Below are 27,553 nucleotides of genomic sequence, written 5' to 3'. Positions count from 1 at the left end.
GGCCGCCCCGTCGCCATGGCAACCGGCCGCCCCGGCCTGCGGCCGCCCCGAGGCGGCGGCCCGCGGGGGCGGCTTAGGGCTAAGCCGCGGCTGGGCCGGCAGCGGCCGCCGCGACGGGCCGCCAGAGCCAGCGGGGCCGGCAGCAGGTGAGACGGGGCGGCGGCAGGGGCGCGGGGGGGTGCTGGGGAGAGAAGCGGCGGCGGTGGGGAGCAGGAGGCGGGGCGGGGGGGGGACGCCCGGCCCGGGCATCCCCCGGTTCGGCGGGGCACAGGGGCGGCGGGAAGGGCCTCCTCGCCCCAGCCGCTTCGCCTCACCCCACCGCGGGCAGGGGCTAAACCCCGACCCCTTTCAGCGCTTTTCTACCATACTGAAGCAGCACCAACTGCTGCGTCCCGCGTCGCGCCCAGTGGCATCCAGCCTCCCCGGGCGGGCTTCCCCTCGCCTGTGTGTGTGTGTATGCATCTACACGTACCTGTATACGTATATATGTGTACACACATAGACACGCACTTGCAGCAAAACAGTGTTCCAAAAAAGCCCCCGATAATATTGGTTTACAGATGAAAATGATGCATATGGATTTATTCAGCCTACTTTGCCCTAAATTGTGGGCAGCAGGCTCCCACGCTGCACTTGGAGATGTGTCTGTGACAGTCTTTACCTTCCATTCCACTTAAAGCTTTTCTGATTTTAATATTTGCTAATTGCTTGTTTCTATAGTGGCACATTGTTATTGTTTTAAATTTACTCTTGTAGCACTTGTGAAAACCCGTGTGCAGTGACTGATTTATCAAATCGGTGCAGATCATGGGTTAATGATCTTCAGATGTGACTGATTTAATTATAATAATAGCTGATATTACACGCGATACGGGGCTGTGATTGCACTTGCCTGCTGGTCCTGGAATAATGACTTTTATTCCCTTCCTCATTAGGACAATGGCTTCTATCTCCGAGCGCACGTTCATCGCCATCAAGCCTGATGGAGTCCAGCGGGGACTGGTGGGAGAAATCATCAAGCGGTTTGAACAGAAAGGATTCAAGCTGGTGGCCATGAAATTAATACATGTAAGGTTTCCTTAATTTGTATGTCTCCTTTTTCATATAAACTGCAGCCTTAAAATAGAGCAGCATGCTATAATGACAAATGTAGTCTTCAGAACCATTAAACCTGAAATTTTGAGAAGTCTGTCTTTGAATATTTGGAAAAGTTCCAATTCCCAGCTCTGGCTAAATGCTTTAGACATGCTAAGCACGCTAATTTTAGTAACGTGATGTACTTAATCTGAAGAGAATATTCTTTTAAGTGCATCCTATACCTAATAAATATCTCTCAATATCTTCAGCAAATACCTGGTCACATAAGCTGTCTATATTGCCAAAAGATACTTTGCTAAATTCAGCTGTGGTTAAAGCAAACAGTTCAAATTCATATCGACCAAAAGTACTTCTAGGAAGATGCTAGAAATGCTGACTTTTCAAGTGCGTGCAAGTTTTAGGATTAATAGTGCTCTGTGGTTAATCTGTGTGATTTCAGTATGCTCTTAACTTCTTACAGTAAGCTTTTTTTGTTTGGTTGGTTGGTTCTTAATGCAGGCCTCTGAAGACCTTCTGAGAGAACACTACATTGACCTAAAAGACCGGCCGTTCTATGATGGTCTGGTGCAGTATATGCACTCTGGACCTGTTGTAGCTATGGTGAGTTCTTAAAAATGAAGCTCAGCTAAGAAAAATATACTGTTTAATTGTCTTAGCTGCAATAAGATTGTGTTACCTATTGAATTCTAGTTTACTTTTAAAAGGACTTTAAAACCTAGATTCAAATACTGTAATTAGGAAGATGTGCTGTTAATTCCTTTTTATTTAATCTTTTTTCATAATCTTCTGCTCCTTTGAGTCAGTATGTTGAGGAAGCGGGCAGGGGTAAAGGGGGAACCAAAGCTGGGACCTTGAGAAACAGTAAACCTGCACAAAAAACCCACTAGGAAATGCCACGTATTAAGTAAGCTGCAAACTGATGGTGGAATATTTTTACTATACTCCTAAGCTATAGTAACTTTGAAAATCTTTTCAGTCTAACTTCATTAGAAGGGATTTTCTCTTTTTTTCTGTGATAGTGTATTTGTAAAATAGTTGAGCTGGAGGTCTAGATCTTCAGTGGGCAGACAGCTTTGTAAGGCTGTTTACCATATTGAGATTTAAAACTGTCCTCTTCCCATCCTTGATGAGGAGAGGTATTGTGCAGAAGGAGATAACTTCAACAGATGCTTCAAGAATCTGACAGAAAAATTGGAGATAAAATACGTCTTGCTATTAGGAATATTTGGATGGTGATTTGTGCCATGATGGACAGCATTGTGTAATTGTGGAAGGTATGATTAACTCTTGCTGCTTTACCTACCGCTAAGATTTAATAATCTCGATGGATTTTTTTTTTTTTTAAGGTGTGGGAAGGTCTTAACGTGGTTAAGACTGGAAGAGTGATGCTGGGGGAAACTAATCCATTCGATTCAAAGCCTGGCACTATTCGCGGTGACCTCTGCGTTCAAGTTGGAAGGTATATTTTGAAACTTTTGATATCGTCTAAAGACACTAACTGTCCAGTGGTATGTCATGATATATGTCATGATAGATGTAGGAACTGTGCTCTGTCTTGTGCACGGAGCTGCCATTCCCTGTGCCCATGTAACGTTACGATCGAAAGATGGAACTCAAATTGTCGTCTTCCCCATTGACAAAAATGATGAGCAAAGCTGGGACTGCATACTCCGTGCCTGTTACTACTTTACAATTACTTACAATTTCTCTCCATAATGGAGACCACTTCAGAAAACGAAGCTTGCTTTGCTTTGCGTTTGAGGATTATATTACTTTTATATCTACCTTTTTTTTTGCCTAGGAACATCATTCATGGAAGTGATTCTGTAGAAAGTGCTGAGACAGAGATCAGTTTATGGTTCACTCCTGAAGAACTGGTTGATTACAGAAGCTGTGCTCATGAATGGATCTATGAGTGAAACTGAGCCTCTACCTTCTGATATCCTTAGTGTCTGTAAACAGCTGCTAGCCTCCAGCTTTTTTAAAGCTCTTCATATAAACTGGTAGAAACCTGTCTCGGAAATCTGTGAGATTGCTCTGTTGTGAATATTAAATATAGTCAGTGTTTGCTGCTGCTTTGGTTAAAAAGCTGTCAAGTTATAGATGGAATTGTACTTTTTAAAAGCTGCTTCTGGGGGTGAAAGATATGAGATTAAAACACGGAGCATATAACACCTATATTTTCCTGAAACACTCTGTAGTCAGAGGGTATTTTGGTAAATAGAAAAAAATCTGGTAAAAATTTATTTGGTAAATAAATACACAAATGGCTCAGTGTCAAAGGTTAATGTTAAAATGTTAGGGGACAACTGGTGGTATGTAAATATATTGATAGTGTGCCCAAATGTTGAGGATTGAGCTTGATATCAAGAGAATCCCCATGCCCAAAACGGCTGTAGAAAAAAGCTTCTTTATTTCTCTCTCCAGAATGCACTATGTCTGTACACAGAGCATAGCTTTGATTAAAATGGGAACTTTCCTCTAGATTGACACTGTTTCAACTTGCTTCTTTTTTTTTTTCCCCACACGGGATTTATTTAGCATTTTATGGAAGGATTAATAGGCCAGGCTTTCTGAAATGCCCTTTTATGTGAAAAGAAGATTAATGTGAGGATGGGTGAGGGTGATCTACCTTCAGCCACGTTACTGTAGCAGTCCTCTGACGTTGCACAGAGCAACAGTGATGTTTGCTTTACTGACTGAACAGCTGATAATTTAGCTATGTTCTCATTTGTGTTCTTTCCTTAATAGTTGGAACTACAAAGCAAGGTGCTCTTGGATAAGGTATTTCAGAAGTGACTGTAGCTTTTTTTAAAATTTATTTAATCGTGTAAGGAAATACAGTCATAATGTTAAATGTTTTTCAGTAGAAGTGTCTGCTTCTATCAGAGAAAACTATTGGCCTCTTGCAGAAATTTTAACAAATATTCACTAGCTGTACTGGATGAAGAACAAGAAATGTGTTGGGGTCAGTATTATGTGTTTATTTACCTGCAACATTTTATTCATTGAAAGCAAGAGTTTAATGAAGTTAGTTGTTCACACTCCTATATTTTTTTCCTACGGTGAGTTCTTGTTTCAAATACTAAACTGTGCAATGAATGTTGAATTCAATGCTTACAATACTTTATGAAGATATCTAACTCCTAAAAAGAGATGGTGCAAAATAAAACAACATTTGCTGTTTCTTAAGTGAAATAAAAGGAAATTTTCATTACATTGTCTTAGAGCTTAATGACTATAAGGAGAGGGAACAAATTCCCTAGTTTACCAAACTGTAGGTGAGGTTGTTAGTTTCTCTTCTGAAAATACTCAGTGCTGTGGAAGATAAATAATTAACTTAAAGGTTGTTAGAGAAGAGGGAACATGTGACAAACCTGTGCACAAGATGAGTACTCTCCAGTTCCATTTTTGCTTGAAGGATTACTTGAGGTTTCTTTTTCTTGATTTGCTTACTACAAAACAGAGAAATTTGGGTTATCTGGAGATGTGGGAGTTGTCAGAAAGCTACTGATTAGTACTTCTAATGCGTTTAGACTGAGAGGAGGTGGAGGTCAGCCCTCTCTGGGAAGAGATGCAGTATTCCTGCACATCTTAGATGCCTGGGTGAGCATGTCCAGTTTCACTAATTGTAAGTGGCCCGTCAGTAAGAGACTGCCGACAATAAGTACTGCAAAGGGTATTTCTTCAGTATTAGAATTGCAGTGGTGGTATATAACTAGCTCAGGAAGATAAAATGTGTTTTGTAAATTCATAAAGTACCAAGTAGTAAACATAATAAGTAACAACACTCTTCCTAATTCTCATTGTGATGCGGGTCCAGGGACTGTGGAGTTTTACACCTGCGTTTTGATGCTTTGCAGCTTTCATCTTCCTGTATCCCAACAAAAGAAATATCACCGATAACTTTCCTAGCTTATGGATCCTATGTCACTTTTCTGTGAGAAATGTAATTTCAAGCAGCTGTAAGGCGTGCTGCTTGGGTCAAGCTAGGTTGGCAGTAGCACTGTTAGTGAGCAGGCTGCAGGGATATCTCTGAAAATAGCAAAGCAAGTACCTCTTAGTAAAAAATGATTTAGTGTAGTTACAGAATCGCAGAATCACAGAATCGTATAAGTTGGAAAAGACCTTTAAGATCATCGAGTCCAATCATTAACCTAACACCACCAAGTCCACCACTACACCGTGTCCCTAAGCACCTCATCCAAATGTCTTTTAAATAATTACAGGGATGGTGACTCAACCACTTCCCTGGGCAGCCTGTTCCAATGCTGGACAACCCTTTCAGTGAGGTAAAATTTCCTAATATCCACCCTAAACCTCTCCTGACGCAACTTGAGGCCATTTCCTCTTGTCCTATCACTTGTTACCTGGGAGAAGAGACCGACCCCCACCTCGCTACAACCTCCTTTCAGGTAGTTGTAGAGAGCGATGAGGTCTCCCCTGAGCCTCCTTTTCTCCAGGCTGAACAACCCCAGTTCCTCAGCCGCTCCTCATCAGCCTTGTGCTCCAGACCCGTCACCAGCTTTGTTGCCCTTCTCTGGACACGCTCCAGCCCCTCAATGTCTCTCTTGTAGTGAGGGGCTCAAAACTGAACACAGTATTCGAGGTGCGGCCTCACCAGTGCTGAGTACAGGGGGACGATCGCTTCCCTACTCCTGCTGGCCACGCTATTTTTGATACAAGCCAGGATGCCGTTGGCCTGCTTGGCCACCTGGGCACACTGCTGGCTCATACTCAGGCGGCTGTCGACAAAGTTAGTTAAACATCCTTAATCTTTTCACTGTGGAAAAGGCTTACGCCCCCGTTGCTGCAACTGAAAGTTAATAACCCTCCAAGGCGGCTTCCGAGGGGGTGAAGGCGACAGGTGCCGCCGGCCGTTCGGCACAGCCCGGCCGACAGCTGCCCGCAGCTCGGCGAGGGGCCCGCGGCCAGGCCGGCTGCCAGGCGCGGCGGGGGCTCGGCGGCAGCCGGGCCGCGCCCCGTCGGGCGCTGAGGGAGCGCAGCGGCCGCCGCCAGGCCCAGCAGCAGCGTCCCGGCGGCCGGCCCGGCCCGCACCGCGGCCCCGCGGGCTGGCGGGTGTGGGCGGGCGGGCGCCGAAGCGAGCCCCCAGCCCCGCCAGGCCCGCCCCCAAGCGCCGCAAGCCGGGCGGCTCCTCCTCTCCGCAGGGCGGGGGATCCGGCGACCGCCCGCTTCCTCCTCCTCTTTCTTCGGCGGCTGCGGTGCGGGCGGTAGCAGCTGCGGGAGCTCCGGCGAGGTGAGGCGAGGCGAGGCGAGGGGAGGGGAGGTGAGGGCCGGGTCCCCCACCCCCGCTCCGGGCCGCTCCGGGCCGCTCCGTGAGGTGAGGCCGAGGTGTGCGCAACAACGGCGGGCGCCGCATGGTGGACCCTCCGCCACAGCCCCGGGCGCGGCGACGGCCTGCGGGCCTCGCCTCAGCGAGCGGGGAGGGGCGGGAGCGGGGCCCCGCGGGCTGAGCGGAGCGCGGCAGGGCCGGCGTCGCCGGGCGCGGGAGGGGGCACAACGCCAGCCCGGTGCCACGTGGGCCCGGGCGGGCCGGGCCGGGCCCCGCCATGGTGGGGCGGCCGCCGGCTCCCTCCGACCTTGAGGCGGCGGCGGGGGACGGCGGTGCCGAGGCTGACGCCTGCGTGTCCCTCTGCCCCGCAGCGCGATGGCTGCCAACTGCGAGCGCACCTTCATCGCCATCAAGCCCGATGGGGTCCAGCGGGGGCTGGTGGGAGAGATCATCAAGCGGTTCGAGCAGAAAGGCTTCCGGCTGGTGGCCATGAAGTTCGTGCACGTAAGTCTCCGAGGCCGGGGAATCGCCCCTGCGCCGGCTCCGCCGTAAACGCTTTCCCTCACCTGCCGGAGTACTTAAATACATATATCTTTCTGTGCGGCTTTTCCTGCATCAGAGTGGGCATCTGATGCTGAATTTGCACAAGTACAAATCTGGAAGTACAGGATCACTCACCAGGCCAAGCTTCCTGGCAATCACAGACGTTTGATCTCTGCCATTTCCTAAGGAAACAACATTTGCTCGTATGGCTTAATGCAGCCTAACGGAGCGCCGAAATGACCTTGACTGAAAGGTTGTATCGGGTAACGTCATCCAGACATCTTGCGCTCCGCTCATTGCTCTGGATTACTGTAATGCAAAGAAATAATTTTGACAGCTCGCAACACTACTACAAAGAAAGATGACGTGTCATGCACTCCTCATTTTACATTAGGAGCTTTCACTGAAACCCGCAATGGCATTGCAGCAGTGTTGATAATATTAATGACTGGTGAATCCAGTCACTAATGCTGTAGTCTTACAGTAGTAACAGTTTTTGTGGTATGATATTTTGAAAGTGATATTTAATGTCACATCTGTCCTTTTAAAGGCCTCTGAAGACCTTCTCAAACAACATTACATTGACCTCAAAGACCGACCATTCTACCCCGGTTTGGTTAAATACATGAACTCTGGACCTGTTGTGGCCATGGTAAGTGACTTGATTTTACTTAAAGACTACTTTCTTGAATATATTTGCTTCACGCTGTAAATTATTTTAAAATATTCAGATATAGCGTTACAGAAACACTTTTTCAAACTACCCAGTTCTGACAGCGGCAAAAGAAAACCAAAATTAAAATGAAGACAATCAAGTAAGAAGTTATTATTAACAAGAAGGAAAGTGTGCATGTATAAAATGTATATTAAAATGCTTAACATGGATTAAGCAAAATTCCTGAAAGCCAGTCCTCTGCACCAAAGAATCTTTTGGGCAAAAAAGGGTCAGGGCTCTCCCCCAGAACCCCATATTCTGTGTCATTCTTTTTTGCACTCCCCCAAAACAATAACATTGCCCCCCGCAGTGTCTCCTCCTGACTGTACATAACGAGGAGCACCTGCAACTCACCAGGCTCTCCTTATCCTATCGCTACAGAAAGGTTTTCAAGTTGGCCTTGTACCTCAGTTAACTCTGAGGCTAGGTAATGTATTTCCTTCACTGGAGTGACAACATCGATAGTCCTTTTTATAATCACTTTTAAACTGAAAGTTGTTATAAAAACTAGAGACTTTTTTTCCCTAGTCTTTACAGGCCTAAGAGAGAGTCTAGGCTAGATTGAATTTTTTTTTTTGTGGTGAAACCCTTATTTCTTTGCAAAGTATGTTACTAACAAAGATTAATCTTTGGTATTTTGTATAAGCATGGATTAATAGGATTTATTTGTCTTTTTTCCTTAAGGTATGGGAAGGACTCAACGTGGTTAAAACTGGGAGAGTAATGCTAGGGGAAACAAACCCTGCTGACTCAAAGCCTGGTACTATCCGTGGTGACTTCTGCATTCAAGTAGGAAGGTTTGTACTCAGTTTGTTATCAATTGAGATTAAAGATGCAGTGTTAGTAGTCTTTTATTCCAGAAAGTCAAAATTGTTGGTTGATACCCTAATCTCATGGTATTTTATTTGCAGGTCACAATCCATAACTACTACTTAAGAAAATGGCTTGGTACAAAACTGACTTTTTTTTGAAATATCAGCTCCTCATCAGAGCCTCATGTAAGATGAGTCAGTGGCAGTGGCTCATGTAGTGAAGTAGCCCTAGTCACCCTGCTAGGCTTGATTAGCTCTTACAGTGGGGTATTTGAATACTGTCCTGGAAGGAGTAGTCTTGCAGCTCTAGATGCTTCATCCAAGTTTTTGCATATTGAGTAGTAGTTACTGAAAGTATTTTTATATGGAAAAATGCCTTTGTCTCCTTCCACAGAAACATCATTCATGGCAGTGACTCCGTAGAAAGTGCGCAGAAGGAGATCAACCTGTGGTTCAAACCTGCAGAGCTCATTGACTTCAAATCTTGTGCACATGACTGGATCTATGAGTGAAATGAGTTTCCACACTGAATTGTGCCTTCTTAACACATCATCTCATTCCAGCTATTGACCTGGGAGCAATTATCACCACAGTTATCTTAGTCATTTTCAGCACTGTCAAATAAATGGATATGAACTAAACTGTTGTGGTGCATTCACTGTAAAACAGACTACTGTGTTCAGATAGGCAACATAACGTCATTTTACTCAGTCATTCTGTTTTCCTCTTGTAGAAGGAATAGTTAACACAAACTTCCCTCTACAGGCCTATCAATAAAAATTCAGTGACTTCTGTTCATTGCAAAGTTGCTTTGAAGACTAATGAAATACATTACAGTTGCAAAGCCAACTTGCAGAGGGAGAGTTGAAGGGATGCTTGAGCTATTTCCAACAGAACTGAACTAGATGAAAAACATGATATGACCCCCTGACAAAACTTCCCTCCCTATACAACTATTAATACCAACTGTGAAATTTGAGACCAAGTGCAAAGCTTGCTCTCTATTAAATGCTTGTCTACTGCCACCTTTGTCTCATATTAAAAACCTTACCTTGTGCTCCAAGCCTCTCGTGTTATTTGTGCTCAGATTAACATACCCACTTACTTAAAACATTCATGTTTTTGCAAACGGGGTATTTTAATCTGCATTCTCTTATGAGAGAAACAAGCTAGGATGCATTTATGTATGTGCCAGAGAGTGCCGTTTAAACAAAACAATCACTATTCAGAAAAAGGCTTTTTATCATTTTTATTTTGTGTAAAAAAGGCAAATTTAGTGAATTATTTTCATCTTGTACACAAAGTTATAATTTTAATGCTTTTCACATCCATGCTGAAAATCTGCAGTCTCGTAAAAATGAAAGTAACATGAATTTCTCCAAAAGCATTTTTTTTTTTTTTCCACTTAGGTACATTGCATGAGAAAGCTTTAAATACTCTCTCTCATTGACCACACAAATTACCAAGAAAATAAAAGATTAAATTTGTACAGATATTGATCTATATATCAAATACATACAGAAATGATGTAAAAACCCTATTTGTTTCATCTTGATTCCTGCCCCAACATTCTCCCAGGGGCCAAAGCTGATGCCTTTTTTGTATAAATGGCTGTGGCTTTTTGTTTTAAATATGAAAATTAAAAGGAAGAAAAATTCAGTTTAAATCACAGTTTTTTAAAATCCCTTCCCAATAAAGGATTGTTACCAAATATATTAGCACCATCGTACAAATATTGACGGGAGAGGGTATTCACATCACATAAAACAACAATAAAAAAAACAAACAAACACTGAAACCCGTGTTAGTATCCGTAGAACAAGGAATTTGTAACTGCTTTAGCTTTCCTCAGATGCAGCAAGGAAAAGGTTAAAGAGTTGTAGTTAAAATAACATAAAAATCAAAAGATCAGCAGAAAGATTTTGAGCAATAAAAGAAGGGTAGCTGCAAAGTAAGGTACATAACTTGCGCTACCTTACGGTTATAAAAACCTGCTATGCCAAATACTGAAATTAGTTTGACCCCACTGAAGGTTTCAGATGTCGAACACTTTGCTGCTCTTTTAGCCAAGTAACACAGCTTGGAGTAAAACAAAGATAAAGACACCTACAGCCATGTTACTGACGGATGCTTTACAAGTACAGTGAAGCCTATACTATGGACACCACAGCCAACAGGTAACCCACTCTTTGAAGAGACCTGGCAGAATTTTGCTCAGGTTTTCCTTAAACCTCTCCCTAAGCAAGTGACTTCCATTAGTTCTTTGTGTGGTTTGCTTAGGACAGATTTCACTGTACTTGACAATTACACAATTAGGTGTATTTTGAATTCAGAAACACAGGAGAAATTTCACCCATAAATCTCAACACGCAACTCCTACTGAAATCACATGTGTATCTGAGAATGCATGTCAATTCACAGACTTTAGTGTTTAATGAATAAAAGACCTATTTTTAAAGAACATTATAAAGACTGACAGACTTCAAATCTGACTCTTACGTTTCTCCAACACAGGAAGTGTGTTCAACTTAAGTGCTAATTTTCCCTCTTGACATTTGAAGACTATAACTCAGAAATCAGGTATGAGCCTGGGCAATACACAGAAGCCCAAGGTTTAGTGACTTGGCAATATACCTTGCTCATGACTAGCCCAAGCCTTCACATTATGAAACACAAATTAATGCAGCAGTTTTTTCTACTTAAGTCAGAAGCTACCGATGAGAGAAGAAAGCAGGATTGTGCCAACCTTGTTTCAGCTGACTGGGACAATCTGCAAGTTGTTGCATTAAAATCAACAGTGATGCACTTACCAAACCAAATCAATGCTTGCAGAGCTGGATTTTACAGCAGGTTCAATTGAGAATGCAGGGAAAAAATATAGCCAAGGCTCAAAGTGTCACTACAATGGCCTCTAATCCTACTTCTCCAATCCAGGCTGTTCAAAAGAAACGTCATGGGTGGGTCAGATTTTGAGAGAATGTATTTGAAGTCTACCAAGCCTGACAAAGTCCTTTTTATGGCTATTTTAGAGAGCTAAAATGTCTTTACCACCTGAAGTTACAGATACTTATAATCTGATAACCAGATTCTGTCAATACAAGAAGCTGTTGTTAAAAAGGGGTCATTATTTAAGAAATTTTACCAGTAAGGGAGAAGAGAATTCCAGACATTCCTACACTATACAGGACATTTTTTACTTCCAGTAGTAAATACAAAACTTTACATAATTAACCCCTCTTGCATAGAATGAGGTAAACCTGTGCATATTACCAATACTATGTACCCAAAGTTAGAGCAATATTTTAGAAAATAATCAAATTGCTGGTTTTCAACTTTCTATGCACTGTTTTTTTTAAGCTCAAACAATATACAAAAATGGTCTCCTGGGGCTCTGTGGGTTGATATCCTTAAAGCATTTCTTAGGCTGTAGGAACACAGACGTTAATAATTTTGATTAATTTTTTTTTTAAGCCCTAATTTATGGTCAAGAGTCAGATGATCATTGTACTGCTCTGAAGGGGACCTGCTAAGACCCAGAAGCACTTATAGAACATATGCAGTTAATTCCTGAGAGTTTAGTTAATGAACCTTACTGGTAAAAGCTAAAGCTCTTGATGCACATTTTTCCAGTCACAGCTCTGCAGGGCTGATTAACCATTTTACTAATCAACTCCATGAATGTGATAATTTACAAAAATGTACAAAGTTCAAAAATACAGAGAGACAAAATCCAAATTATTAAGAGCTCATGCTAAAATACTTTGTATTTTACTGGTAGTCATTTTCACCCTTTTATATGACTTCTGCCTTTAAAAAATCTGGACAGTTAAGCAGGTGAGGCTAATGGGATACCTGAAGTGAGACACAAGGATTCCAGGCAATAAGCAAATCCAGTTTATGAATTATATACTAGACAGAATATGATTTATATACTGTTCTCAAGTCTCAACTTCCATATTACACTATTGCAGCAAGAAAAGAATATTGCAGGCTGTGCAGAACTGAACTCATTTTTTTAATCCGCAATGTATGGCTCCTTTTAGCTCACCTGAAACCACGTGGAATATCGGTTTTGAATGTTCACAAATAAATATTTAAGATGGTAAGGAAACATCTACGTCTTCCTGAATGGAAGAAAATAATCAGAAGAATACTCAGAAGTTCCTTCCCATTACCAAGGGAGGCCCGAGTTACTGTCCGTCCAAGTTTTTTCTTTAGTCTAAACTCCTAGCTAAAACTAGTCTTCCAAAGGAGGGAATTTTCTGAAGTTCCAGTTTGGCATAGGGCTCTGTAAACATTTGCTGAAGCATTCCAAGACTACAGACATCCATGAACAGACAAGAGCTTTATAGTCCCAATCCAATGCCCACTGCAGTCAATGGAGACAAGGCTACTGATATTAACGGGCACTGAATCAGACCCTAAGGAACTTTTTTTGTTTTAAAAATTTGTATATATATAAAAAAAAGAAGTACTTTAAACTAAATAAAAACATCTTGAAAAGTTAAAATCTTCCTCAGGCGACGGCTCCATTGCAATTGGGGCTACTCACTGAGTAGAGCTTTACAGGATTACCTTCCACATACAATTTATGCCTCTAAATTAGGGCTTAAATGCCTTATTTTCACAATAAAAAAAACAGAGGCGTGACCAGTGCAGTTCACAAGAGTCTAAAAGTCTCCCAACTTGTACCAAAAAGGTTCATTTGTTATGACAGTTCATTTGTATTTGCAACTATATCTTCCTCCAACCGCTTCCCACAATCATGCTAATTAAACTTTAATCTTACCAAAAAATTAGAATTTCAGTTCTTGTTAACAATGCACAATAAATCTGAACTTGAAAATATTACAAAATTCTTTCAAAAGCTTCAAATACAACACAAAAGTGTCCATTTTTGTTTTTAATAAATTGAAAAATCTTTTTTCACTAAAATAGTTTCCCCGCCCTTCCAAAAAATTCTGAACTGAGTCTAACTCATCTACAGTTAGCAAAGTGCCCCAGGTACAGTCACCTGAACTGTACCATCGAAGTGGGAACAAAATCAGTCAGTCCTGGAGAAAGGCTCTTTTCCTATCACCAATACTCTGCCCCTCACTTTTCTGAGCTGCCTTATGGTTCTTGTTTGATGTAGTAACTGGCAGATCCGTTGCTTTCCTGATCAGATGCTCCTTGAAGGAAGCTATACTCTTCTCCATCTAGCAACTCCTCCTTCAGCTGCAATGAAGTAACTAAAAATAAAAAATGAACATTAAAGATCTATAAAATTCAAAGTAAGTACAACTTTTCCTTAAATATACTTCATATTAAATTGAGAACAGACCCTAGATTTCCCATTTTCTTAAATCCTGCATTTTAGTGATTCTTCTTTTAACACTCAGTATCCCACAGAAAGCAGATGCTTTCTGACCGTAAATTGAACTTTAAGTTATGCTCTAATATTAAACATTTGAACAAATTACTTAGAATAATACATTTTCCACAGGCTTTTCTCAAGAATTTACTATTTTAAATCACTGGTTTAAGAAGGTAACTGAGCGTGTTAATAGGAATAATGATGGTTGCTCATAACAACACTTATTTTACTGTTTACTCTTTTGTTTACTGTTTACTTCCTATTTAGTCTTTACACTAGTAAAAATAAGTAAAAATGTTGGCCATTTACAATCTACAAATCACATTACTTCGCCCAGTTACTGTAAATGGTCTATGTGAGACAAGAAAAAACATTGACAAAGATTCTCAACACATCATAAAAATTTTAAGATCCCAGAAGGCAAGTTTCATTCAAGCAAAACAGCTTTTTTGTAGTTTTAATCTTCTCTCTTCTTTCTTTTGTAAAAAGAAAATAGAAATGAGATCTAAGACATAAAAAAAGATGTTATGAATAGCAATAATGTCACAATTACTTTTCCAGTTTCATTAATGAATAGTGATAACTATCAAAATATGAGCACAATGAAAAGAACACTGAAAACAAAACATGTCAAGACTTTCATTAAAGGTGCAGTACCCACATTAAAGGGTTGATTATACAAAAATAAATGGTTCTCTATGACCAAATGAATGAGAAGAGTATTAAAGCTTATAGCTACTGAATACAAAGTTTATATGCATTACCAATGTATCTTGAAATGCAGAAATATGCAGTGAAAGCAAAAAAACCCCACCCCATAACCTGTTCCTACTAGTAGCCCTGCAATAACTTACAAGCCATTTGATTATTCTTTTATTATTTTTCTGTCATCTTCCATGTTGAAACAAACTCTTGTGCTAAATAAAAATAAAATTTGAAAATTAAGATATTAACAAATGTCAAAAAGTTGCAGCATAATGCAAGCTCTCCTCATTTCTTTCTTTAATAGATGCCTCCTCCCACCTACATAGCCCACAATCCCTTTTTTTTTTTCCCCCTAAATACTTTTCCCTGCATTATGCCCAACTCTGATCAAGAATCTTGACCTGTGGAGGACAAAAAAAGTGCTGTCTAAATGATAAGACACAGAACTGATTACTGGGATATGCTCCTAATACCTTAGGCAAAGGCTACACAGAGGTCAGGGATACAATCTGAAATCCACCAGGCATGTTCTTTTTCTTCTCTACCCCCAGTATTTGTAGAGTGCTTCTGCAGGTACAAGAGTAATAGCAGCCTCCATAATTTGGCTTGCCTCTGGCTAATTTGAACTGAAATCCTTACATTTAGATATTTAATGATACTTTGCTTCATCTGTCCCTATTATACAGCTTTTAACTACAATTCTCCATAAGAGCATGCTATACCAAAGTTACTTGAAAGAAGAATAAAAAAAGCTAATGGAAGTCATCTGACTGATCATCTTGGAAGTAAAAGGGATGCAGATGTGCGAGGTACTCCCTTTTTAGTCTCAGTGATTTGCCTGGAAACAAAGAAAGACTGCGTCTGATGCAGTGTCGTTCAAACCCCCAAAACATCAATATAGAATGGAGCAATATGGTCAAGAATATGTGCAGAAGTAGCAGGAGTATCTCAGAACTATCTCCTCTGACAGGCTGGCTATAGGCTCTTTTCAGAAGCAAAGCTGTCCAACAGTTGCATTTCAGTGCTTAAAAGATCATTTCATATGACTAAAAGATGCAAAGCACTCGTGTACGCTAAAGAAGCACCACAACTTTGCCAGAGAGCAAAACCACTTCATACTGTACAAGATGAAGTACTGAAACCTTCTCCTGTGCTTATGACAGTACAAAATGGGAGAGAGTTGTTCAATGAGCCTTACTGAGATCTCCTATAGATAAGAAGTTTTAGAGCAGATGCCTGTCTCATTACTAATCTTACACTACTTCCATTCAAAGCCATATAAGCATCACCTGCGATGTGGCTACATTCTAGCTACAGCTGCTAAAATGTGAGGCAGTGTACGATGCTGAGGAATATGCACGCAATTAGTAAGTTCCTGATGATCTCAAATGTGTTCTTATTATAATGATACCAGCAGGGTTATGCCCTCCTCTTCCCCAGACTTAAAGGGTGTGGTCTTGCTGGTTTCAATTTAAAGTTAAACATCTTTGGACAATAACAAGGCTACATCACAAATAAAACTAACTTTGTCCAGCCTCTCCAAAATTCAGAACTTTGAAAAGTTCCCCCAAAATGATCATAGAAAGCATCAGGTATCAGAAACCAAAGAACACAGGTGTTTCGTAGGAACTCAGCAATCTAATGACACAGAAGACTCAGCCTGTGCATGTCTGTGCACTACATAAATGCAATTTAGGTGTAGATCTGCAGTAAGAGAAGAAAAGCTGTGTAGAAAAAACACACTCCAGAACACTCTCTCCTAAGCAAGGTTTCTCTTTTGCATCAAAGACTCTGTTAAAACACAGGCATGTACACACGAGTAGCAAGCTGAAGTAAAAATAAAGGAGTTCTTGAGAAGCATTGAGAGGTGTGCAGAAGACAGTCAAGATTTGTCCTTGGGGTCTAAAGGCGGCAAGTAGGTTACCATGTCTCGTTCTGTTAATGGATAACACACAGACAAGAGAAACTGGTCTGGATGTATTCCGCAGTCGATGAAAAGTGCCAATATGGCAGCCTGCTCAGACTAAAGCAGGTTTAAGGGAGTAAATCAAGCAAATCTGAAGCTAAATCTATCAACTTGGCAACTGTCCTGCAGGGACAGCATAATCCAGTTTGTCTGACAGATCATATTGCTACAACGTATTTGTTAGAAATAATTTGTTTACCTGCTACATTATATTGCCATACATATTAGGAAAAGGGAAGAGAAAAAACTACCAGATCCTTGCAGTGGACTTCTATCATTGAAGACTGATTACGTTACGTAAACTATCCCTAAATAAGCTCAAAATTTTAATCTACTTGCTCAATATTACCGATAAGTTAATTTTTAAGAGTTTTTCTCTGCTTACTCATACACAATGCACAATTATACTGTCGATACTTAAACTAAACCCAAGTTTTACAGCAAAAATAGGGAAAAGACCAAATTCTAAAAGACAAACTCTTTTCAAATATATTATCTATATTAGTAACCCACAAAACTTCAAATAATGCTTACTTTCTGAAGATCTTCTCAGATAACTGCCTTTTTCTGACAAAGGCAAAAATCACTCCTTATTTACTGTATACAGTTACTTCCTCTGCAAAAGATAATCCACACTAACTTCCTGCTTACATCAAATATTCCCAAATCCACACTACCATTCAGTTTTACAGAGTGTATTTTTGTATTTTAAAACTCTGCAGAGCTCCTCTGTGCCTTTGTGCCTCAGTAGCCTACAACATGGCCTCCTATGAAGTTCTAAAACAGCTGCAATCCTTTCCTATGATTATTTCAGTGACATGGTGCATCAGTGAGAATGAAAAGCTCTCTAACAGAAAAAAATAAAACCAACCAAAATTTAAAGGGGAAAAAAAAAAGAAAAAAGAAAGATTTGATGAGTCAGCACATTACATGCTAGACCATGCTTAGTTCCCCACCCTGTCCGTCATTTCCCTCTGCAGTAACAGAGACTGATGTGACTAGTTACCTGTTTTGAGGCTGGGACTGAACTCTCGGCTAGTCCTGGGAGGCTGGAAGGCCTCCGGGGCTGTCTGTGCTGGAAGGGTTCGATATGGAGGAGGAGTCAACTCGTCATCACCAGAGAAGCTCCTCCGCACCTCACCTGTCATGGGTGGGCTGGACAAACTGACAGGTTTCTTCCCAACTGGTATCTTCCTCTCTAAACATCAAGTCAAACTAAAATAAACGCTTGGGTTAAAGTGCATTAGGTAACTCAGACTGTTCACTGAGCAATGGCTCTGCTTTATATTCACTGATTCTGGAAAACGAGGGCCTGTACAATGGCACCATTCAGTTATTGGGAATATTGCTCTCAATCCCACTTTAGTTAGTGAATTCTAGAGACTGGCTGGTAGGACCTTAAGTGCATTGCTTAGAAACACGATCCACTTATTTCATACTCTATCAATGAAATACAAATGCCATAAATTGCTTCTGTTGGAGCTACACTGCACAATCAATATACGATCCTCTGGTTGGACACCCAAGATAAACAGGCTCAGTTTGAAACTGCAGTTGTTTCAGTGTGTGTGCCTGACAGACAGAAAGGATGGCTCTGGGGAAATAATCCAGTCCAGACAAAATTTATCACCTCCAAAAACCTAGCTTAAAAATACATACTCTTAATTACTTTAGAATGGTGCTTCCCTTTTTTACAGTGCCTTAAAAACATCAATGAGCATTTTGGTGTTTAGAAAAAATATCTTCCAAAATGCCTTCAAATTATTAAATGTTGCATTCATTAAAAAAGTTATGAAAACATTTCCCATGCAAATTATTAATGTGTTCCTCCTTTATCACTTAGATGCTCTGATTCTGTACCCGAGGAAACTTCCCTACAATATCAGGGATGCAAGCACTATAATGTAACATCTCCACTGGCTTTCAGCTATATCAAAACTATGGTTGCTAATGTTTAAATATTCTCAGCACTGTCAGATAAAGATGACATAACAAACAAAAGCCTAGCCCTGAAGAGAAAAGGCAACTAGATTATGCATATGCTAGAGATATCACCATGCTTAAATATTATTCTTACAAAACAACTTGACTTCAGGATGAGCCTTTTAGAGAGATAACACCATAATTAGGCAGAATGTTGTCTACAGTATCCCAGCTTTTAAAATGTTGAGGTCACATTATCGTTTCAATAACCTTATTCCAATATATACACCTACTAGAAAGCAAACAGTATGAGCAGATACTGCATACTACATCATTAATGAATTGTCTAGGTAAACTGGTAATTTACCCTTCGAGTATTCATCTGCACAGCTTTCTGACCAGTAGGAACACAGTACAAAGCCCTACCCGCTTGAAATAAACACTACTGGAAACAAAATTGGAAGTGATTCCCAAGTATTCACAAAACTTACACTTGCAATTAGAAATTAACAAGTAACACAGTAACTATCCAGCAAACATACAAACTACCTGTAACTTGATCTTCCTTCCTTTGAATAAAAAGCAAGCAGCAGTGACGGACACGCTGCTGGCTGAGAAGGCAGTGACAAAGCAGAAGGCCCAAGGCATAATTCAAACAGTCCACCTGGTATTTTGCACGCACACAGAACATATTACAGTTAAAAAACATTCTAATTAAAAGTAGAAAACTCAAAAGGGTAAAATAAGCATATCTTTACAATCCAAATGCTAGTGAATGGGTTCACTGTCAACATGACAAGCTGCTTGCATAGCAACATAATAAATCTAAGAAAAAATACCAGCTTTATTGAAGGCTAGGCCAGGTAGGATGCTAGTTAATTTCTACTCCCTTTTGGACAGCCTCCTTATTTAAAATAGGACAAAGATATTGTTACAGCTTTAAGAAAAATATTTCATGCTCTGTGTATTAGTAATCATTGTTTGGGCATTCCCAACAGTCAACAAAAACAAATGATGCTTAAAAGAAGTCCTAGGGACATCTGTATTATAATCAGCCTCTATATGAAAGGGGTAACAACCTGACATGTAATTTTTCTATCTTCATTACTAAATGTGGGCTCATTAACTACTTGTTAATTTCCCCCTATGTCATTGTGACTTACGCTATGTTGCCCATTGTAGATTTTAAAGAAAGGGAAAAAAAGCACAGCTGTATTCTCAGCTCCAAATCTACTTGTTTTTATGGATTAAGAAATTCTTCCAAACCAAGATCTCTTAAAATCCTCTCTTGTATTCTTTTGTTGTTGAGAAGTTAAACATTATGGCTGGATGCAAGGCTTGTTAAATTGTTCCCATTCAGTGTTAAGTGAGTGATAATTCAGCTGGTTATACTAGTTTCTGTACTGGTACAGTAGAACAGGAGTCTGACTTTCTTCTCTTTTACCATGACCCCATCATGGCAGAGTTCAGTATGGGATAGTCAGTTCTACTTCACACTGAATACATGCTACTCGCTTCTCAATGGACTCAGTAAGGAGGTAAAATATTGCATTAGAAATCTGCATTATTATACACAGCAGAATGACTCAAAGACATTCTGGAATGTGTTGCGAGTACATATGAGAAAAATATGTGGAAGTAACACCTCTCTAAAATAATCTAGTTTAATTAGGACATAGACAGAGTTTCTTGCTAATCAGCTGTTGTTACTTTACCACAAAAGCATTACTACTGCATTATACAGTTTTATGACTTAAATCCCTTTCAAAATAAGGCTTTCTATTTATTTTTATTTACAAGTGCTGAACAATAAAAGGCTACAGAAACATTTTCTTAGTATTATTTCCTGTGATTCAGCCCTTCTGTTACTGTAACCTACAAAGAATAAACATGTAAGAGGCAGCCAACTATAACCTTTCATGACCTTATTCTCATCTCTCCTTTTGATGATTAAGTAGATTTCTTCGTATTGAGTAAGCAGTCCAAAAAAGAAACCCATCAGAAGTTCTTCCTTGTTTCCGTAGCCCACATTTACTTCAGGTTAGTGAGAAATGAAGAACAAATTCCACTAGAACAAATCTCCTTCCTGTGGCACTAGATAAGGGGAATTTCCTTTCCAGTGTTTGTGTCACCTTACTGTAAGAGAGATATCAAGAAACTTTTGCAGAGGTATTATGTGGAAGGAGAGGGATGAGGTAAGGAGCAGGATGGTCTAGCATAGCTTGCTAAACAAAATCTGCTCAGACAGACTAGAATTATCCAAGAACAGGTCCTACACAAAGGTAATCAATGATCTAGCCATCTTTCCCTAGCTTAAGGCAACAGCACTCACAGCTTTCTCTAGATATTCTCAAATCAGCAGTTTTTCTGTACCTAAATTCTATTTTAAAAATACTGCTGCAAGATTCTGAACAGGATCTGGATTTTACTGTTTATTTCCTCAAACAGCAGAAAGGAGAAACAGTGCAATGTTTGAGGCACCTAACGAGAGGTCGTAAGAACTTCCCAGACACCTGCTTTATCCGTGGCACCCACTGGTCAACTTATTTTTATGTCCAAAGACCAAAATAGCACAGGTTGCTGCCTGCAATGACTAGTGAAGAAGGCTCCTGTTTGCCTTAATAAATCTGTTCACAAATTTACTGGGAAGACACGGGTTTTAATTCCTCACATTAGCTCTACACAACTGCAGCACAGCTCTTCATTTAGGTCGATTTTTCTACTACAGAGAAAGCCTCAGATTAATACTTTGTTTTTATTTCATTTGATACAATTCTCAAAATCACTGCAGGAAGCTAGGGTAGACCCAACTCAGAGTTTATCTTCAGGTCCTACTCAGAATGAAGGTATCTTGTTTCCTATCCCAGGTCAATGGGCCTTTCCCCAACAGCTAGATCTGTGATGGAGCAGAAATCAGTGGATGCATCTTATTTCAATACAACAAACTACCATTCAAAGATAAAAAGATTTGAAATAAGGGAAATTGATGACAGATTTTTTTTTTTAGCTCACACAAACCTGTCTGAATTTTTTTTTCTCTAATCACCTCAAGATTAGCTGATTAATTCCATGAATAAAGATTTGATAACTATTCTGGTTGAAACTGAATCACTTCAAAATAGATCAGCATCTGTCTACAGACTCCTGCTCTAGGTTTTATGCAAGAGTTTTCTTAGGGGCAGTTAGTTCACCTTGCACAATTCAACCTAGCAATTGGTCCATTTAATCAGACTTTACAATGAGTGTCAGACTCATCTAGAGTTCTTTTCCCTCAACATGTTTAAAGCTTTATTTTTATGAAATCTTTCACCTTGCCAATACTTTCCTCCCATAACTATTCCTTCACCTAGGACCAGTGGCCAAAGACACATGATAGTCCTTAGAAATTCACATCACCTTTTGGAAGCACTCTTGAAGTCACTGGCAGTAATACTGAAGTCATGAAAATGATCGATGCTTTGTAAGATAAGGCTGTGCAGAATTTAAAGACCACATAAGGATTCATCATCAGGAAATACACTTTGCTGAGAACAGCTGCAAAGCAGCTACACCTCACATATATAGAACAGCATAGTTTGGATTTCAACACCCTCTATATTTCAAAGTGAGTTTTTAAGGGATGGGGGAAAACTGTTCTGCTATCTTTCAGGGAATGTCCCTTAAAACTTTAGTTTTATACTTGGATGAACTCAAGTCTCAGAGCAACAAAACTCTGGAAACAAGTCTAAGTAAGTCAAGATGATACAGATTTTAATGGTAAGAAAGGCCTAATGTTCTTGCTTAGAAGACTATTTCACATAATAAAATCCCTCCTAATGTCATATTAAGGACTGTTAAATATTGTTAGTCAAGTTTGCAGGTAAAATAACTTTCAACATCAACAAAACTGTTGATTTGATTGTCTGCGAGGCTGTCCTATTAGAAAATATCTCAACAAAGAAGCAGAGCCAATTCAAGATGACAGATAATAGATCCTTTTCTGTAGCTGATCTGTCCGTATGCCTGTAGTATAAAATACTGCACCTTCTTTCCAACTCTTCACTGTTTCCAAGAAAACACCAAAAGAATGTGTCAGCATAACGATTTGATGCTCCAAATGTAATATACGTAGTTAGGCTGTCTGGAACTAGACCATCTACTTCTATCAAGAAGAACTATTCATTCTTATGTGGCAGAAAAAACCCTCCCCCCCCAGTTGTAATTGGTTCTTTTTAAAAAAAGTACTGTAAAATCTTGAGATAAACATAATTAAAAATTGTGTAGCACTTAACAAGACTATAGGCTTACCCTATGTTCTTATTTACCACTTCAGCTCTTGCACATACATTTCTTGTACAGCGGCTGTCATGTTGCTGCTGCTCTTGACTCAAGAAGTAGCTGCCTTTCAAAATTGTCAAATTATTGGAAAAATGGCTTGAGAACCTTTGGAATAAAACTGCCATATGAAAGTACAATATTGCTTAGAGGAGAGAATACAGATGGATCTGATTTCCAGAGAAGAATGATGGGAGAAGGCACAAGGTCCTCTTACGATTGGCTGCCTCTACTCCCTTTATTTTACTCATACAAAACAGATTTTCAGTTTAAACCAACAGCATCACGGAAGTAAAAATACAGAGGAAGGCGAAATGTGCATTTGTGCAAATTCAAATTGGTTGTGAATTTTGAAGATAACTTGATCCAGAGGAAAACAATTACTATGGAAAGAACCTGAATACTTCAGATTCTTAAAAATGTCATTACTATGTTTTATTGTGACAAGAATAGTCACATACAGCAATGCTATTTATTGTTGCTGAAAATAAGCATATAAAAGTTTTATTTACATACAGCTTCCTACAGATGTCTCATCTAAAAAACTGGCAAATAAGTCACTTTTTTGTTTTAAAAAGGAACTAGCTAAATGGTAATTTAAATTTTGTACATCTTTTTCTTTCTGATCCAAGTAACTTGGTTCTTATTCCTACACTCGTGTTACAAAAAGCAGAATTAAAACAGTGTTAATTGATACCTGAGTATTTTGTATAAGGCAGTATACCTACATAGTCAATGTATCATTCAACTAAAATAATGTCCGAATACCAAAAATACTGTAACAGTTGTCCACCTACAATTCATATAGATTATTATTAGCAACATCAACCCTGTTGCAAGTTATAAAAAATGGTTATTCTCAATGAAAGAGTTCCTTTTATGGCATACTGCACCTTTAAGCATAACACCTTGTTTACACACAAAGATTTCCAAATAGAATAGGGACTTAGGGAGAGACCACAAACTTTTTAAACAACAGGAAAAGTGCAAACACTACTTTGTCACCCACTTTTCTTATGTCCTTTGTACTGTTGTGATTTAGCTTTTTTCTTCTGTTTTGATGAACTTGACTGGCTATCTCTTGATGCTACAAAAAATTAAGAATTCAAAATTAAAGTATAGTATTTTGGAAAAACACTTCAGAATGTGTCAAAGCTGCTACACAGTTAAAGAATTTCTCCTTAGTGACTGAATGAAGGCAGAATACCTTTATCATGGGAAAAACCTCCCATTAAACTACTATTACACTCCCATTAAACAACTAACAGTTCTCAAAATACAGCTGTCAATTATTACCATATAAATTGACCTGACAGGACAAATCTTGATGCACTAAAAATACAGCCTTCTGCACATGAATAGCTATGCACACACTGAGTTCTCTCAAATTCAGTATGTAAAGCATATATACTTGCAATCTTAAAGCAATATAAATTCTCAGTGATATTATCCAGAACTGACGAGTAAGTAACAGGCTTTGTCCCTGGATGAGATAAGCATCTTCTGGCATTAAAAAACAGTAAGTAGCCACAGAAACACCCATATAGAACTTTAAAAGTCAAGGTGGAAGAGATTAGATCTGTGTACTGCTAAGCATTAGCATGATTTTGTTCTATTTTCAAGTTAGGTCACCAGGCATAACAAAAAGGATGATGTTAGCAAAACCACCACACATGAACAAGGACCAGTAAGCAACCGTTACATTATTTACAAAACAGGAACTTACATTGTGGCGCTGGAGGCTGTAGCTGATATCCAGTTAGCTGACACCATCCCACTGGATAGAGGTCTGGGGACTCGCAATCCACCCACTGATCATATTCATCTTCCCACCCATCAAAGTGTATCCTCAAAAGACGATGGATAATGCGAGTTACTGTGGCCACACATACCAGGCGAGGTTCCATCAGATCAACAGCCTCCAGTTTCATTCCAACATGAAACCCATGGTTTGGAACTTCCTGGAAAAGCCAACACAAACAAGGCAAACATCAGTAAACAAACAGGTTAATTGAAATGGTTTAAGCACAGTGTTGAAGCGAGTATTTCGGTCAACTTGAAGTAGGAAAATATCAAGTACCACTTAGAAGTTTAATGCACCCCTGCATTTATTTGACATTTCAGAAATATTCAAGCTCAAATGGTTCTTATTTCTAAAAGTCTCTTGTTGTCTTAGCTTTTCAAAATTGTATTTAATGAAATGGGTCAATCCCATGGACTATGCAGACAGAAATTTAAAGATAATACTAATTATAAATACACATGTATAATGTTTATTACCTTATTGAAAAGCTTTACAGGTGCTGCTATTGAGTCAGTTTCCCTGAGGTAGTCAAACCATTTAAAAGGGAGTTTTGCATAACCTGTGAAATTTAAACAACATTTTCATACATCAACTACAAACTTCATGCATAAGAACAACAACAAAAATAGTATATTGGCACTGTGTTATGGCTAAAAAGACAACAAAGAAGCAAAACATTAACACCAGAAACTTCCACTCTCTGAGCTTTGGTCTAAGGGACAAGACAGTCATCTGGACATTGCCCATTTGCAACAAACAAGATGAATAAACCTCTGGATAATATAGAAAGTGTCATTTAATGTTACGATTAATCATTCGTAATTGAAGCTTTCTGTCCACGTAGGTCCTTGATCTCTACAATGCCCCACACAAATGACCCAGAACAGATCATGTAATTAAGCACATCCAGTGTCTTTCCTGTGGGGAAAGAGCTCCACTATTGAAACACCTGAATTGTTAGGAACAGAGTGGTAAGAACAAGCATGGATATTTTAAAACTTAAATAAGGCTAAAAATAGCAATAATATGGAAAATTACAGAATTTTTTGTTTCCAATCTTAAAAGCTATTATAAAGGGAAGAAAATAGTCTCTCAAATATATTTAGCTTTTGTTCATCTACTGAATATGCATAAAACACAGGACTTCTTTTACTTTGGGCAACTTCTACAACTGCTTAAACCAACAATTCTCAAATTCTAGCTGGAGCAACAAGATTGAGCTGGAGCTTGAAAGATTTATTTGTGGTAGTATGCAGTGACGGACATTCTGAAAAGATTGCAGCGTAGTGGGTGTGGCATGGGGAGTTATGGGAAACAGCTGGATATCATCTAAGTGGGGGTAGAGAGCTCCCACTGCGTCATAGCTCAGTACTGCAGGGCCAGACTCATCAGGTAGCTAACATTCACAGCCCAAAATGCAATCCCATTCTTGAAAGTGTCTAAGCATCTTCATCTTCTACTGATTTCAGCAAGAGATGAAGGTGTTTGGAAGGAATGAGCTTATAAAGTCCAATGGTTTCACAGCAACTTAAATAAGTTATCCACATTGCTAAATGCAATTTGGAAAAGAGTGTTCACATTAGGTATGTAATATCTGCATGAACAGATATAGCTGGATAGCTAACAATTAAGAAGGGTAACAATGTATCAGTCCTGTATATGAATTCTTTTCTTCTTAATGCACAGTTCCTCTGGCTAGACCAATATATTTGTATGCAAATCCTTTAATTAACTTCTCACCACACACACTAGAGATACATGCACATGGTCCTTGTTAGAGTAGTCAGAATTAAGAAACTGTCCATTTTCAAGCCCGAAATTTGGGAAGCAAAATACACATCTCTAAGAGCTGAGCAGCTTTGATCACTTTGATCCTATTAAATGCATTAATGCGCATTATGTTCTGTATTTTACTCCTGTTAATTCCTCTTCCAAGTGACTTTTAGATTATTGTTATCAGTGATTTATAATCGTCTCTCAGTGGATGATACAGGTCTGTTAGGGAAAACTGCAATAAAAGGGAAAATATACACGAAGATAAAGAATAAGGTTGCCACGATACAAGAAACATAGAAGTATCATAAATCCGTTAACAACAAAATTCACATACTATTGTGTAAGTAGTGTTTGAAGAGTAAAGAGGAAAAGTTTCATCACAGAAGAAGGAAGGGTTTTTCTCCTATTCTGTATCATCAATTTAATGTATTTATTTCCAAATTGATTGATATGTATCGATATGCATGCTTTTTTCTCCCACAAAAACTCTTCCTATTGCAAGAGACTCTAGCACCACATATTTTTGAGGGGTGATTATGCCCATGAATTTCTAGGCAATAAATTCACTGCATGAGTTGACTGAAAAATAATAGTAAATCTGTCCAACTGCACTTCCCACATCCTCAAAGATGACAGATTCATTAGTGTGCAATAATGAAAATGATATGAAATTATTTTCTTCATGTTGCATTACACTGTCTTTGTAGTTATTACCTAGAAAAATAATTGAATAAATACAAGTAGAAGCCTGCAAGAATGAGAATGGAGAAAAAAATCCATAGAAAACCATCATTATTTGCTGTTACACAGCTAGTTACAATCCGCTTTATAAATTGCTAGAACAAGACAATAAAATGGAAAAATGAAGGCAATACAGTCTTTTGTAGGCATATGTGCTAGTGGACAGACAGCTTTTTCTCACAGAAGGGATTACTCAGCATACAGTTCTAATGGCTACTTCCTTGAAGCTCAAGTTTGTGCACATTCTTAAAAAAATTAACTGGTATTGTTGCAAATTAGCCTAAGTCAGAGATTCTTTACAATGTTCGTTAATCCTTTTGGTGGCCAGGGCTTCCCAAGCAATGACATATTCTGAACAGTCCCTTTAGTGACTAGCATACTTCCCATTCACTTAATGAATATACTATTCAACTAGTGGCTATCCTCAATTTCTGACAGCAAAAGCAAATTATTTTGACCAGAGAATCAATCAGATGTTCAATTTGACTTTTTCTAAATGAAAAGTTT

The 27,553-nt window shown here is 39.4% G+C and overlaps 3 protein-coding genes across 19 annotated transcripts in view; 2 read left to right on the top strand and 1 right to left on the bottom strand.

The window, feature by feature from the left end:
* Window positions 1–4,298, top strand: LOC140660516 (nucleoside diphosphate kinase A-like). The gene is made up of 5 exons (XM_072881465.1): window positions 1–146; window positions 936–1,068; window positions 1,597–1,698; window positions 2,445–2,557; window positions 2,900–4,298. Exons 1-5 carry the CDS (start codon window positions 16–18, stop codon window positions 3,015–3,017), a joined length of 597 nt encoding a protein of 198 aa, XP_072737566.1. The 5' UTR covers window positions 1–15; the 3' UTR covers window positions 3,018–4,298.
* Window positions 4,299–6,196: 1,898 nt separating this feature from the next.
* On the top strand, window positions 6,197–9,102 carry LOC140660517 (nucleoside diphosphate kinase). Its single transcript, XM_072881467.1, has 5 exons — window positions 6,197–6,355; window positions 6,763–6,895; window positions 7,485–7,586; window positions 8,334–8,446; window positions 8,856–9,102. The coding sequence occupies exons 2-5, from the start codon at window positions 6,767–6,769 to the stop codon at window positions 8,971–8,973; spliced, it is 462 nt and encodes a 153-aa protein (XP_072737568.1). The 5' UTR covers window positions 6,197–6,355; window positions 6,763–6,766; the 3' UTR covers window positions 8,974–9,102.
* A 599-nt stretch (window positions 9,103–9,701) lies between these two features.
* The window catches only part of MBTD1 (mbt domain containing 1), a 40,761-nt gene continuing 22,909 nt past the window's right edge, over window positions 9,702–27,553 (bottom strand). For 9 of the 17 annotated variants that reach the window (XM_072881448.1, XM_072881446.1, XM_072881449.1 and 6 more), the window contains 6 exons: window positions 25,006–25,088; window positions 24,452–24,686; window positions 23,735–23,812; window positions 17,495–17,686; window positions 14,672–14,734; window positions 13,223–13,692 (listed from right to left, as the gene is read on the bottom strand). In XM_072881448.1, coding sequence (XP_072737549.1) covers window positions 14,694–14,734; window positions 17,495–17,686; window positions 23,735–23,812; window positions 24,452–24,686; window positions 25,006–25,088 — 629 coding nt within the window. In that variant the 3' untranslated portion in view covers window positions 13,223–13,692; window positions 14,672–14,693. Of the gene's footprint in view, window positions 11,397–13,222; window positions 13,693–14,671; window positions 14,735–17,494; window positions 17,687–22,698; window positions 22,793–23,734; window positions 23,813–24,451; window positions 24,687–25,005; window positions 25,089–27,553 lie in introns of those variants that run through there. The other 8 variants (XM_072881455.1, XM_072881457.1, XM_072881460.1 and 5 more) reach the window with 5 other exon arrangements.

The sequence above is a fragment of the Ciconia boyciana genome, chromosome 16 (assembly GCF_034638445.1).
Source record: "Ciconia boyciana chromosome 16, ASM3463844v1, whole genome shotgun sequence".
Lineage (NCBI taxonomy): Eukaryota > Metazoa > Chordata > Aves > Ciconiiformes > Ciconiidae > Ciconia > Ciconia boyciana.
Note: the sequence above shows the minus strand (reverse complement) of the source record. Positions and strands in the feature narration are given on the sequence as shown.

Coding starts and splice junctions, on each gene's coding strand:
- LOC140660516 (XM_072881465.1), top strand. CDS start 16: ATGGCAACCGGCCGCCCCGGCCTGCGGCCGCCCCGAGGCGGCGGCCCG. Junction 147..935: donor GCCAGCGGGGCCGGCAGCAG/GTGAGACGGGGC, acceptor CTTCCTCATTAG/GACAATGGCTTCTATCTCCG. Junction 2,558..2,899: donor CTCTGCGTTCAAGTTGGAAG/GTATATTTTGAA, acceptor TTTTTTGCCTAG/GAACATCATTCATGGAAGTG.
- LOC140660517 (XM_072881467.1), top strand. CDS start 6,767: ATGGCTGCCAACTGCGAGCGCACCTTCATCGCCATCAAGCCCGATGGG. Junction 6,896..7,484: donor TGGCCATGAAGTTCGTGCAC/GTAAGTCTCCGA, acceptor GTCCTTTTAAAG/GCCTCTGAAGACCTTCTCAA. Junction 7,587..8,333: donor CTGGACCTGTTGTGGCCATG/GTAAGTGACTTG, acceptor TTTTTCCTTAAG/GTATGGGAAGGACTCAACGT.